Below are 14,763 nucleotides of genomic sequence, written 5' to 3' on the forward strand. Positions count from 1 at the left end.
TGTTGTTTGTCCAAGCCTTTGTGTCAGCAATGCCCAGCTTCATGATTACAACAAGTGGACACTAGGAGGTGCTCTTTCAGTTTAACAGTCAGGAGTTAAAAAAAACAAAAACAAAGAGGCTGAGCAAAAATTGGGAGTATAAAATGATTGCTGCAGATTTACAATATGTATTGGTTATATACTTAATGGTTAGTGTTTGATTCAATAAATTGTAAGATCCTTGTACATTTTAAATTGATATTTGCAAAAAGGGATCATATATCGTCTACTCCCCCCTCTATATATTTGTGTGTCTTGTCTTTTCTTTGTTTTCAAAAAAGACCATACCAAAAACCATAAACCAAAATAAAATTGTCCTACTCGTGCCTCTCTCAGGGCCCCCTTCCCCTCCTAGAGATTTGGTCTACACCCTGAAGCAGTCCACCCTGATCCTGGAGTGGGCGGCACCATCCGACACAGGTGGCCGGGTGGATCTGACCTACAGCGTGGGTTGCCGGCGGTGTCTCGGGAGGCAGTGCGAGCCGTGTGGAGCAAGCGTCGGCTTCGTCCCTCAGCAGGTCGGCCTGACGGAAAGAACAGTGACCGTGGTCAACCTCCTTCCCAACACCAACTACACGTTCACTGTCGAGGCCTTAAACGGAGTGTCAGAGCTGCTGCCCAACAAGAGGTTCTATACACAGGTCAACGTGTCAACAAGCCTTCCTGGTGAGTCACAGTTTGATTTTCAAACATAGCCTCACATTCACGTACAGACACAAAGGCATGTGTAGGGAAGGAGCAGGTTACATTTTAAATAACAGTCCAAGTCTGCACGGTCAGGAAACCAGAATTGCACTCAGCAGAGCGCACACCTCCACCAAGGCCAAACAATCCTACACAAGTCTGTGAGATCAAGATTATTATCTGGATCTGCATCAAACTGTAAAAACAAAATATGTTTCTTCTTGCATCACAATCCAAACATTATTTCCTGAAAAATTTTCAAAAATGTGGAAAAATGCCCTTGCAATCTTGCAATGTTAAACAATGTGTTAGTAAAATTCCTGGATTTGCCCCTTTAACCGGATTGGCTCCAAAATTGAATGGTTTCTTCCTTCATCCCTCCATCAAGCTTGGTGTGAATCGGTGCTGTATTTGTTTTCCGTAATCCTGCTGACAAACAAACCAACAGACAAACAGACGTGGGTGAAAACACAACTTCCTTGGCAGAGATGACAAACAACAGCTCAACAAGAATGAGGTCACTCTGCATTTCAGAAAAGATGATGTAGCAAATGTACTCAACTGGGACACACCAGCGCACTTGCATGTCTCTGATATGCAGTCAGACTACATTACGTGTGAGCTAAAATTATCATACGTCTTAAATCGACTTGCACTGCATGGGTTCCTCAATCTAAATATTTTAAGGAAGTCTACTAGGTTCTTGCTGCTTTGGCTTGAATTTGTCGTTGCGTTTCCACAAAAAGTTGAGGCGGAATTTACAATAATATTTGTCCTATTTTGCTATAGATGATGTTAGTGTTTGGTTTGTGTTTTGGGGAAAATATTACCTCTATTACAGGGTCTGATTGATTCTTACGGCATCTCATTAAACAAAACAATAGCTTCGTTCATTAAATCTGCAGTCTTCACTGTGGTAATTTGCACTTTTGACTTCTATTTGCTGAAGATCTCTAAGGTTTTGTTTTGTAGAAGCACATCAATTTCCACACACACACACACACACACACACACACACACACAGACAGACACACAAAAGACAGGCATATGTATATGTACACACTTGCAGGCCCTGTGTACATCTCCCTGTACATAACTAGATGTATGTACACTCACAGGCGCACTGTGACCTTTTACTAAGCTTGTAATTTATGTAGATTCTCAAAGTGTATACTGCAACATACTGTGCAGCACACATGGCATTCAATACTAAATGCACATCCTGCGGTGTGATTTTCAGTTATGTGTATGCTAAGCAGCACATAGTATCATCACACACACTCCTTCCCCACACTGACAGTGTGCCAGTCACTGCCGACAGAGCAAAAAAGTATCGCCGGTGGAGGTGATCTCATTTTCATCAGCAGCAGTCTTCAGCAGGCCATTAGCCAGGGGCTTGAAAAAGCACTTTGCCAAGTAGCCCTGTCAACCGGCGCTGCAACAACACTATATCGGGGGGCTCAAGTGTGAAAAGACCAAACACACCCACACACACACACACACACACAATAAAGTACAAGCACACATTCTTGCTTGAACGCAAATACCTTGTACGCAAATGCACACATGCATTTATCGGTCATACCCACTGTGCATGTCGTTGAGAAAGCTTGTTTACTCATTGAAAATGGTGAAAGAAATCTGATTCTGGAGACAGAAGGCGTAATGAAGCAAATGAAGTATGATGGAGAAAGACGATGAAAGGTGCTGCACAAGGAAGCAGGTGATGGAGAAACAATGACAAAGTGAGAATGGCGGAGTGTGTTTTTGCCACTAACTGGAAATTAGCTTTGAGAAATGTGCTGCATAATGAATGGAGAACTGTTAGTCATATGCGAGGGCTGAGATGGCAGCCGCACTCACCTCGGGTCTCTGCTTAGTTTCAAGCCAGTTAAAGGTGGATATACAGTAACAGTTTGTTTATAACGGCAAAGGGACTCACTTCATTATGTTCTTTTAATGACAGCTGTAAGATGTTTGCACGTAAATGAAGAAATCATTTTGAATTGCTGTGTTGCAAGTGGGGTTCATGACTGAGATTTGCATCTGTGTATACAGAGGGCGGATTTAAGTAGATTGAGTATTTATAATGAATGCGAGTTTGTCTCTGTGGCCTAGATCCTCTTGCTGACCAACTGTAAATGTTACGTAAGTGCAACATCTGGACATCTGGACCACATAGGGTGAGGGAGTGGTCAGAAGGACAGCTTTACGTGTGTGCACTAAATCTCTATTCAATATCAGTGACATGTGGTTGAGGCTTAATACCACTGCCGCTCTCCGCTAAGTTCACAACTGCAGTATTTTATTAGAAAAGTAATTTTGTTTTGCAACGGTAATAAATATTTTTCTTCTTCTTATCCTTTATTTATCCATTTCAGCACGATTGCATTCCACTAATGGCATTTTTTTTTTTTTTTTTTTTACTTAAAACTGCATCAAGCAATGTTAGAGTGAGGTGCGATCATGAGTGCTCCTTTAACAATACACAGAGTCAACTGATTCCATGTTATTTTGAATGTTTTGTCCATATCCAGGCTGTGGTGTATGGTTCTGAAAATGTGTCGCAGTGTCTCAAACCAAACCCCTTTTATCTACCATCAGTTGAAATCTTTGAGAGAACGGCTGAAGGTAACCGAGCTAAAAAGCTACACCTTCAGCTCCCTAAAGGGATTTAGCTTCCAAAACACCCCTAGCTCCAAGGTTAGGGACACTATATCAGAAAAGGACAAACCTGTGGTGATTATTTTTTTTCCCCTGTCCCCACAGTTCTTTCAACCTTTCTCCTTTTTATCTCCCCTTCCCTGTCTGTCTGTCATGTCAGCAGTTGCCATGCCCGTTGATTTGTCGTTATTATGGGGTATTAGGGTGTGAGTTGTCCCACTAACCGTGTCATCCAGAGGGATTGGACAAGGGGTTAGGAGAGTGTGTTTGCAGGGGTTTCAGAAGACTTTCTGTGTCAGGGAGGATTTAGACTGACATTTGGTGTTGGGTTTTTAATGCTGCCTTTGTGTGTGTGTGTGTGTGTGTGTGTGTGTGTGTGTGTGTGTGTGTGTGTGTGTGTGTGTGTGTGTGAGGCAGAGAGAGAGAATTAAAAGTAAATGTATTTAGATTTTAACATGTGCCTGCATGTCCAGCTTTGTTAAAAGACCGTACATGACTAGCAGAGCATGGTTCACATCAAACAGCTAACCGACTACATATGACACAAGCCAACTCACGTCAGTGGTGGGCTCTCCCTGAGGGTCGTGTGAGGTAAGGCTGTGTAAATGTCTGTGTCCACGTGCGTTTGTTAGAGGGCAGCAATGAAATGAGGACCTTGTTCAGTTATATCAGGCATGGGGTATAGTCTCATTAATGCTGGTGGAAATATTAAACATCATCTACATAAAACAAGATTAAAACTTGAGATGGATGTCCCCTATTAAAACAAGATATGTGAAATTTTGTTAATGAAAATATAAGAAAGTCTTATTATTAAACCAAGCATATAAATGCATTGTGTTCCAGTAGACACAATTTTCAGTATCCCTGGAAATAAGGTACAAAATTCAAATTTTTGTTTAGTCTTGCCCTCTGGCTTTATCTCCCTGTTAAACATTTTTTTTAATATCAGTAAAAAACAAAAATAAATGTGCATCCATAATCCACATCCGATCTATAAACATTAACAAGACTGCGACTATGAACTCTGATATTTCAGTATTTGTTATCTGTTGCCAAGGGAGACAACCAAAACTTTCAGAGAAAGAGACGGGAGACAAATCCAACAACTTTTACCTCCAACTGCCCCAGACTAAAATCCATAAGGACTCTGTGTGTCTCATTTTCTCAGCAGGATGAGGCAGACAGATTTTACAGCAGTATTGTTGTGGGTGAGACTGATCAGAGCCTCGGTGCGCTGTGAAGTGAGGTATAGCTCATCTGCAGGAGCAAAGCCGTAATGGTCAGAAATCCTGTGCAGCCAGGTCAGCTACAGAACAGGAACAAAAAAAAAAAAAAAACATCCCTGCACAGTCCCTCAGCCTTGTGTCCGTACATGTGTGGGTGCCTCCACACCAAGACTTTACACCATCAAAACTCACTGACCTTTATAAATACTGCAGCAGGGATTTGGAACAAAGCTAGCACACACCAGTGCACACACACACACACACACACACACGCTAACACTTCTTTTCTCTTGCCACCTCATCATCTCTTTATTACTTTCTGCCCCCCCCCCACCTCTGCATCAAGACCTCTTCTTTTTTTACCCTCTATTTCCTTCCTCATTTCCCCCACCGTATCCTTTCCTGCTCCCCATATCACCTCGCTATTCTTGGATGGTAATTTCTCTCCCCACCTCCCTCCTCCTGTCTCTCCATCCACAACCACTCCTCCCACTATCTTCTCTTTTCTCTCGCCACCTGCCTTGACATAAGCACTGCTGCCCTCTTCCTCCTCACCTCTCTGCTTCTCTCTATCCTCTCCACAGCTCTCCCCCCCCCCATCTTCTGCTACTGTACCATATTTGTTTTCCTGGGCACGGTAAGCTTGTTAGCAGCGGGTGGTGCGGTTTAGCTGGCAGCTGAGGGCCAAGAAAGCCTTAGGATTTAAGGGCACAGTATGAGCTCCGGGAGAGAAGGTGCTATTTTACGGCCAAATACCCAAACCACACACATAGACACACAAGGGGTCAATTAACATCTATGCATGCAGTAAGATCTTCTCTTTTAGTGGAGGAAAAAGCATCTGAAACGGCATTTTAAATCTCGTGACATTAATACCCTCCATTAAAACCAAATACAAATTAAATTCCTTAAATGTATCTGGAATTGGATGCTTGCACATGCACGGTGCAGCGGTGGATTTCTCCCAGACAGATGGGGCTTTATCAGGACTCTCCAGGCCACCAAGGGGAAGGAGGGAGGTTTGCATGGTGTGTCAAGGATGGATGGATGGATAAAAAGGGAAGAGGGAGTAGGGGATATGAAACATGGCTGGAATTGCGTGAGGAGACGGGGTATGGGCTGGGTAAATGGGGGGGATCAGTTTTGCCCAGGGCTCATGGGGCCCCTTATCCAGCTGTGGATTAGGGATGCGTTTGTGTGTCTGTGTGTGTGTGTGTGTGTGTGTGTGTGTGTGTGTGTGTGTGTGTGTGTGTGTGTGTGTGTGCGTGCGCGCACTCTGGGTGCACCAGGCCATGTGTGTGTGACAGCACTTTCATGTCTGTGCTCTCTCATGCTTGCATGCCATACGCTCTGTGCATTGCTTCATGCTTGATTTGTGTACGTGCAAGAAAGGACGCGATAATGATATCTTGCCTCAGTATTGTTCCTTATATGTGCATTTTTGTGTGTGCGGGTGTGTGTGTGTGTGTGTGTGTGTGATCGAAACACACTTGGGTTGAATGTCTCAGCCCCCAGTGGTCCATCCAAAGCCCTTTAGCTGAGGCAGGGAAGGAGAGGGGGATGCAGGCCGGCTGTAGAGATGGGGTGGAGGTGCGGGTCAGGGAGGAGGAAGGATTGGCATTTCAATATCCTGAGAGGATTACTGGCCGGGCTTTAGATGGCTGGTCCCCGTGGAGTTACATGGGTCTGAGAGATGGAGGAAGAAAGGCAGGAGAGAAGAGAGGGATGAATATAGAAGTGGAGGGATGGGGAGAGGTGAGCGGTGTAACATTATGAGCAGAATGCCTTGTGGGTGCAGAGGAAAGGAGGCACAGGGGTGAAGAGCAAAAGCGAAAAGTACATGGACTTCCTCAAAAATGATGTGCATAGAGTGAAAACTTTTTTCTCTTTTCTGTCTGTGAACTATCTGGAGTTGTCTGGTGCTTTAAACAAATCAAGTATGTGGGGAAACTGAATATGTAGCGTTCTATTTGCAAGTGCTTGTGTGTGAATAAAAGTCAGGAGACGAGAGGAGGACGTAAAGGTGTGGAGATAAAAGGGGAAGAAGTGGGAAGGGAACTGCAATATAAGAAGTGAAAAAGCAAAAGAAAAGGTGAGATACACCGTAGAAGTGTGGTGGAAGAATACCAGAGAATAAAGCTGTAAAGGTGAAGGAAGCAGACATTTGAGGGAATGTGACAGAGTCCTACAGGCAAGTACGGTCAAAGGAAAAGAGAAAAGGCAGCAGTGTTGCTGCTATAAGAGCGGATGACCCATCAGGGTCATATGTCACTTTTTTCTTTTTTAAGTGAAGGTTAAGTAGTGCTCCATCATGACAAGTAAACTGAACATCATATGCAAAATGTGTTTTGATACAATGTAAATGTGAAACCTGTGTGTTTGGAAGACGCGAAGCGAGGCAGCTGGAGTTGTCTCTCACTCTTGATCCAGCACCTCGTGATTTTCTAAGAGCTCTGATTGACTTCTGAGCACACGTTTCACTTTGACTCTTTGAATATTTATGAGTTTAAGCCTGAATTAATTTGGGATCACACCCTCCCTGCATTGTGACGGAAAAACTGTCGGCTGATGTTTTTTTTTTTCTTTCCGTCACTGAATGAGCGCTTCTCAACTGTGAAAGTACAAAACTACCACTTTGTCATTTAGTTTCCAATAGCCTTTTTTTTTTTCCTTTCTTTTTTTTCTTTCACACCTCTTCACCTTCTCTGCTCTCTTCCCCACCTCCAGCCCTCTGCATGGAGGCATTTGGATCCTTTTTGCCTCCTTAATTAGAAGTGATGGGAAGGTGAGGCTTCAGCAGGCACCAAATGAATAGAGTCATCAAGCTACTTTTCAGGACTATAGCCCAGCCACTTAAGACGCTTTGTCACCCTGTGATGGAAATTTTAATTGCCTACCTCTTGGCTTATAATTGGAGTCTATGAAGAGGCACTCTCGGGTCTTTAGTGTGTGTGCTCTGTATGTGGATTTACAGGCTGTTTCTTGTTGTTCAGGGAATTGTAGTGCTCACTTAGGAACAAAAACAAAGCTTGGAGGTGGTTGATGGCACACACAATGTTATCCTCATAATCAGAGTATTATACAGGGCTTAAGGGCTGTCTCTGATGCACCCCCCCCCCACACACACACACACACACACACAGGTGAAACAGGTGAAAACACAAACTCTTCTCGCCGCAAAGACACTAGAAAGAAAAGTTCAAACTTCAAAAATTGTTCTTCTCTCTCTCAATTTCTCCATATTAATACCTACAGAGTTCTTCATCTCCCCTCTGTTGATGAGGGGAGAGAGTTAGTGGTTAGTGTTTGTGTGTGAATGCCATCTTTGTCTTTTTTTTTTCTTTTTTTCTTTTTTCTTTTTTTTTCGTGGGGTTTGTTGCTGGAGGGGAGGTTGGCGGGGCCCTGCTGCGTGAAAGAGAGAGAGAGTTGTGTAGAGATGCAGCTGTCTTTCTAAATGACAGCATACCGCTCTCTGATACAACTGTATGGGGGGGTGATATACACACACACACACACACACACACACACACACACACACACACACACACACCTTTTTTTCATCCAGTGTGCCTCTTTCACATAATTTCCAAACAATATACACCATGGTCTTCTCTCAACACTGACACACTGTCTTCTCTCAACACCTTTGACAGCACTCGAGCGGAGTCAGTAGTGAAGGGAAGTGGATATATACAGTAGGCTCGTGCGTCTGTGTCTGTGTCAGGGCAGAGAGAGATTTCCTCACCTTCTTAGCCAACCTCACCTGCAGCGGGCCTGGGTCAGGTGCTCTGTGTGTGTTTATGTATGCGTGTGGCCCCATGTTTTTTGTTATTTGTTGGAGGCTCCAGGCAGAGGCTGTCTGGCTTAAGAGACGTGTCGTGATCAGACCATGCCTCTGCCTTTAGGCTAAAGCACGCTGGGCCCAAAGAGTGCTCAGAATCAGTCGGTGTGCAGCTGTCAAGAGCAGTTTAAGCAAGTCAGCCCCAGTCGCTCTTCCCTGGTGGGAGTGTGAGATGCCAGTTTTGACAGATTTGTAAGCTCAGTAAAGGTTGAGCCAAGAGGTAATAGGAGGTTTCTGACGTACAACAGGTCCTCGTGTTCCCTTTTTCTTGAAATCATTTTCTAATCGGATTGGACAAAGTTCACTAATGTCTTTAACTGCACGTGTTTCTACATCGTTAGGGTGCAAAAATGCTACACCATTGCATTGCAAGATTGTACTCAGGACCAGGTGTTTTTGCACAGCTGTAATTTTTTGATCCGGGCCTTTGGAGTAACATCATACAGCGAGATTCTCTTTGTCCTTCTCGCTCGCTTGCTGTTCTGGCCTTTTCTCTGCACCCACCTACCGACTGACACATTTAATCAGGCAGATCACTGAGACTTTCTTCTCTTTTACACAGACACAAGTACCTCACACACTCAGACTCACACAATCGCACACACACACACACTCTTAGGTGGATCAAGTCCCTGAAACATATAATTTTGTAGTTCAGATTGAAATGTGCCCTAAACAGGTGTTTTACCTGCACCATCTCTCCCCCTCACAGACAAAAATATACAAATTTGTGTGTGTGTGTGTGTGTGTGTGTGTGTGTGTGTTATACCTACACTATACTTCCCCTTTTCTTCCTACACTGATATGAATGATTACAACCACAGATGATACCTGTCTCTGACTTCATCTGCTCACCTCGCCTCTGAACTTGAATCCTGGATAATATCATCATCCTGGACAATATAATTTCATTCCTTGTCTCCCACTGTTGCTCTTTCCTTATTATATTAATTGTGTGTATGCATTGTGTATTTAGGATGAGGCATCCAGGCGGTTGGGTGCTGCTAGGGCAGGGGTGGGACAGGTTGCCAGATAGTGCTCCACTGCCGGGACAGGCTGACAGCCACAGATTAAAAACAGCAAGACCTGCTGCAAGATAGTGAGATCTGTAGGGTAGCTGCTCTGATATACAGAAACATTAGATTAGGCCACAATCATATGTATTCACTTAAAATCACCTATAGTGAAATGAAGCGTTTTATACATGCCAGCTTGCTTTAGCCAGCCACCATAGAGTTTTTCAGATCTCAGTGATTTAGTGTTAATAACGAAATGTTAACAGTGTCTGGTTTTGTACAGAAATATTATAAAAACGGTAATCAAATGCCTTCTTTGAACAAATGCTTGATTGTCCGCACCATTATCTTGTATTATGCCATTAAACGTGTGTTAGATTTCTTTTCTCTTGGTCAAATCTGAGGCAAGATTGCTTTCAAAGTTATTTCATTGCAGCAGCTTGATGTGATTGTGCAACATCCCGTCTTTTTTTTAACATACATCAAAGAGCTGCTGAACACCTGCTCCGTGCGTGCTTTTAATTTAGTCAGTACAAGGGATGCGTTGCTTTAAGGTCAGCCTCTGATTTTTCAGTATTTCTCCACACAAATGATACTTGAAAAGTGTGCAGTGTTGGATTCTGGGTTCAGATAGTCAAGTGTCTGTCAGCAGGATTTTTGAATAGTTAACTGCACTAAATGCTGTGACACATTATTCATATTCTGATAAGCTTCTCTCTCTTTTTTTTTTTTGCATTGATCAAAGGTTTAGCTCGTGAACTCAGGTTACTTTAAAGTGAAAATGAGTGGAGCCTAACTTGCCCCTTTGAAACTTCTGATTGTACTCTCCACTTGGATTTCGGAGCCATTGACAGAAATGCTTGTGGCAGTGGGTGTGTAAAAAGCCCCAGGAATAGCCAGACCAGAAGAAACTTAATGTTCCCACTCCTCTACTGTCAGTCACATAAATCAGTTTAACTCCAGGTAGAAGCCAGGGGTGTTTTGCCCAGAGGGAACGGTGCGCTTGCTTCCCTTTAACCCTTTCAACATGAGCAGTCCTGACAGATACTCTCAATCTCTCAATCATTCCCGCCGTCAACTTATAGCTACACGTCTTCTCTTCATTCCGAACACACATGCAGTCACTCGCTCTTGTTTAATATGCGAAGGCATGCAGGAGAGTGTAAAGTTGCGAGCGAGGCAGCGATGGAATGAAGTAGAACAATGAAAACCCCCTCCTGGTAAGATGGATGTCATCTCAGCAGAGGCACAAACAGGCCTGTGGGGAATAGTGGATTCCCCCGAGAGACGGAGCTGTGTCGGGAAAATGGAGAGATAAGGAGATTGAGAAGATGGTGAGAGAGTTTCCAGAGAGAGGACCCATGGAAGTGAGGAATAGGTGGAGGGGAAAAAAAAAAAAGAAGTCAGAATGACTGTAGGATGTTCAGCCATGCTTGTGCTGTCGCCCCCAGGGAGAGCAGCTCCTCTGCCTGTCTCCTTTGATAACGAAACAGAGATGCCAGTTGCACCTCAGCTGCCTCTGTACACATGGATGCAAGAGCCTACAGCAGCGGCTGCCATTTTGTGCCAAAATCTATTCATAGATCTACCTACCATAGAGACCTGAGCATGGAGCCGCCACATAAACCCCCCCAGTGTCTGCAGAAAGTCAGGATTGGGTAGCGAGAGCTGAGTCTAAACTGGAACTTATAAGAACCCCAGGGATTTGTTAAGAAACATGCTCAACTCAGCCTTTTCATTGCTGGAAGCAAGTGAGCACCACCTGTGCTTCTGTCTGCATCAGTGGTTATGCATTGCACCAGTGCTCAAGTACAGTGTTTACAATATGGCGCACTGTGGCCAGGACTTTAAAGAGCAAAATGTTACAGGATATACTTGAAGGTCCCATTTTTTTTTTGCATTTGAAGTGTTGATATTTATAAGAAGATATGTTTGTGGTTTGAAGTACCAAAAATCATTGGATGTAGTTTTACAGCTCCTCTCTCGGGCTGCTCTCTGGAGCTCTAGTCGCAACAGATCAGTGAGCCAATCATAAGAGAGGTTCTGAACGTCTCTTCTGATTTGTTGGCTGTTTCCTTAGTGATCGATAACAGATTTAAGGTAAACGATCCAACCAAATTTTGCATGACTGGATGTTGGGTCCAGATGGGCCAAGCTTGGGGCATGGCCGAGGAGGGTGTCTGCTTCATTGTGAAATCCCAAAGTTACAGAAGTCCCGGTGGCTTGTTTTAAAGGCACATTTTCTGAATATGTGCTGTGGACATTTCTCAGTTTGATACTTTCACAGTACTAAGATAGAACCTAGACTTGCTTTATAATCAAAAAACATATGGAAATATTACTTGATACAATATGCCTATCGTATACCTTTTACCTAGAACATGGCAAGACAAAGAATATTCATGCTTTTTCATCATTCAACCAAAAAGAATCTTCTGACAACTTAGGGCAGCTTAAATCTGCTAAAAATGAAAGTAGTTTTTGCTACATATTTTGATTTCTTTTCTTTTTTCTTTTTTTTTGTGGCAAATGCCTCAGGGGTGTAGGAATGTACCAATAGCTTGGATTCAACGAAAAGTGGAACTGATAAGTAGAGGAAAGATCAGAATACGTAAAACCTAAATGATACCCAGCCCGAGCTTGTGCTCACAGCCTATGGAAGTTTAATCACTCAGAGGAACAGTTGTGTGCTGCCTTTTTTGCCATTTTGTGCCAAACTCTATCTGTTACATTTCCTCATGCCTCACTTTTCGCTCTCATCACAGTGTCCCTTTGAAGTTTTATAGAGCATCATCTGTACCAGTCATTCGTATGTGTGCCGCAAGAACTTTTATACTGGATCTTATCAGGAGATGTATGTCTTTGTGACCAGAGCGTATCAGCTCGTCTGCCGTGTGATTTCTGCTGTATGATGAGGCTTTGAAAACATCTGCTGTGTACTTCCACCGCAGAGCTGGAGAGGCTTATTGCCCACAAGGCCATCACCTCCTTGATATTACTGAAAATCATTGTGCAATTGCAATTGTGTGTGTGTGTGTGTGTGTGTGTGTGTGTGTGTGTGTGTGTGTGTGTGTGTGTGTGTGTCTGTGTGTGTGTGTGTGAGTGCAAAAGCCATTTTAGACGGCTGTCTGCATTGATTTCTTCCTCTCAAATACAGAGCCAAACACAACACTACCCTCCATTTGCTGCCATGCACTCTTGTGTTTGTGTGTCCAGGTGGTGGGCGTACAGTATCTGCACTAATGCCTGCTTACGTGAACAGCTTCACATGTGTCTTGGAAACTATTATATTCACTTAGCAACCATTGCTCCATAGTTGTGTCCAAATTCTTCATAGATTCATTAATTATTTTCAAATTTATCATGTTGTGAAAGCAAATTCTGTGAGTGAAAAGTACAATACCAGAAAGAAAATTGATGAAAAATTAAGTTGTGAAGCTGATGGACTTCCTGTTCCTAGAAGACATTTTCTATATGAAATGTTATTATAACAAAATAGAAACAGCAGCAGCAGCACACTTCAACAAATCCAAATTCTGATGAATATTTTCCAATAAAATATGTTTTAAAAGCTACAAAGGAAAGCAGCTGCGTTCTTCACTACCAGTATCTAAATGGTTTAGTTTACCATCAGTTCAGTCGCTGCTAAGTTAGCACCTACTTTTTTGCAGCTGCAGAGGCTGAAACACCACTTTGACCACTGTATTACTTTTGTATCAGAGCTGTGTGTGAATTGGTAGAGAAACTGCGCACACCTGCTCTTGTGTGTCAGCTAGAGCTGTGATGTGATCTGGAGTTTGGAGGCAGGCGCCAGTATTATGCATAATTCAGCACACGAGGAAGGAAAGAATAGCAAACAATAGCCTGCAGTTGTAGATGGGTGAGAGCAGGTTGACACTGCGTTTCCGGGTTTCGTGTTGGTTCGACTGAGGTTCTTTTGTGTTAAGGTGGCAGGGGGCTTTGAGAAGGAAGGGTGTGTCTGTTCGAACTTCCACTCACTCTTAACTTTCGTCTCACTCTTTTTCCTTTCTCATTTCTTTTTCTCAGTTTCTGTCATGTTTATCTATAACCACCTGCCAGTCTCAGCTGTTTACTTTACATGTTCTTTTTTCTTGCTTTTCATGTGCTGTGGGAGTAATTCCTTTATTTTATAATGAGCCAGACTGCAGTCTATTTCTTCCACATATATATATATATATATATATATATATATATATATATATATATAATATAACAAGTGTCTGAACAGATTCATTTATCATTAAGAATAATCTCCCTGCTTGTTTGTTTACATTCCTGTATACTGTTCATTAGCATCTTTCCTTCCTACAGTGCCTTTCTTTTTTACAGCTACTCTCCCCTACTGTGCGTGCATCTGTACATTAGGTTGCATTCACTTGAAGTGGCAATATTCCTTAGAATGACTTGATACCTCAAAGCAACGTGTTCGAGATCTTTCAGTGCCACCTGGCATGATTAAAGTTTTCTGAACACTTTGACTGTTCATATGTTGTTGTTTTTTTAGTGTTTCACATTCAATAGACACAGAATTCATGCTTTAAAGTCAACCAAAGATTAAAGTGACACATCACATCTCTTGAGATTGTATTTGGTCACTATTTTATTTGTTTTTTTTTTGATTCTTTAATGAATTAGTTTTCTTTTGTTCTTTTGTCAAATATATATTTCCCACAATTTCAGCTATTATATATCTCCTTTTCCAATGCTAACAGACTGTAAAATTTTAATGAAAAAAAATTCATTCATCTTGTAAAAGTTCAGATAAACGCAAAACATAAGCACAAAAAAATTATGCAACTATTGTGGGTTTTTTTTTTTTTTTTTTTGAGTAATTTTGATAAGATGGTGTTCCTAATAGGGATCAAAATACTTTGGCACTGATGCAGCCACCTGTCTCTGGCCTGTAGCCAGCACTCTGTGGTCTGAATCAATGTCCCGCCCACAGCACGATTTGATTGGTTACACATCACGAGTAAAAGCCTATCACACTGAAGGCTTCTGTGTACACAGACGGACACATACTAAAGCTGCCCCTGTCAGCAAGCGACTCTGGTTAAGGAGCGGAGTTGTATGTCGAAGGTAAGACAGCAGAAGTTGTATTATACATCACAATCCTCTACACTGAGGTTGCAACAACATCACACTCTGTTGTTTCAGCGCGAGAGAGGCGCTAGCGCTAACTGCTAAGCTAAAGTAACTAGCTGATCTGAACAGCGTGTGAACAACTGCTGAATTGGTGAAAGTCAGTAGAAGGAGCAGAGAGCTCTTA

General features: G+C 42.8%; 1 protein-coding gene across 1 annotated transcript in view; it reads left to right on the forward strand.

The window, feature by feature from the left end:
• epha10 (EPH receptor A10) overlaps positions 1-14,763 on the forward strand; it is a 150,408-nt gene that overhangs the window by 99,962 nt on the left and 35,683 nt on the right. The window contains exon 5 of the mRNA XM_087180061.1: positions 376-705. Coding sequence (XP_087036187.1) covers positions 376-705 — 330 coding nt within the window. The remainder of the gene's footprint in view (positions 1-375; positions 706-14,763) is intronic.

This window comes from Seriola lalandi, unplaced genomic scaffold, assembly GCF_002814215.2.
Source record: "Seriola lalandi dorsalis isolate HSWRI2012SDOR001 ecotype SW California unplaced genomic scaffold, Sedor1 jcf7180002054887, whole genome shotgun sequence".
NCBI lineage: Eukaryota > Metazoa > Chordata > Actinopteri > Carangiformes > Carangidae > Seriola > Seriola lalandi.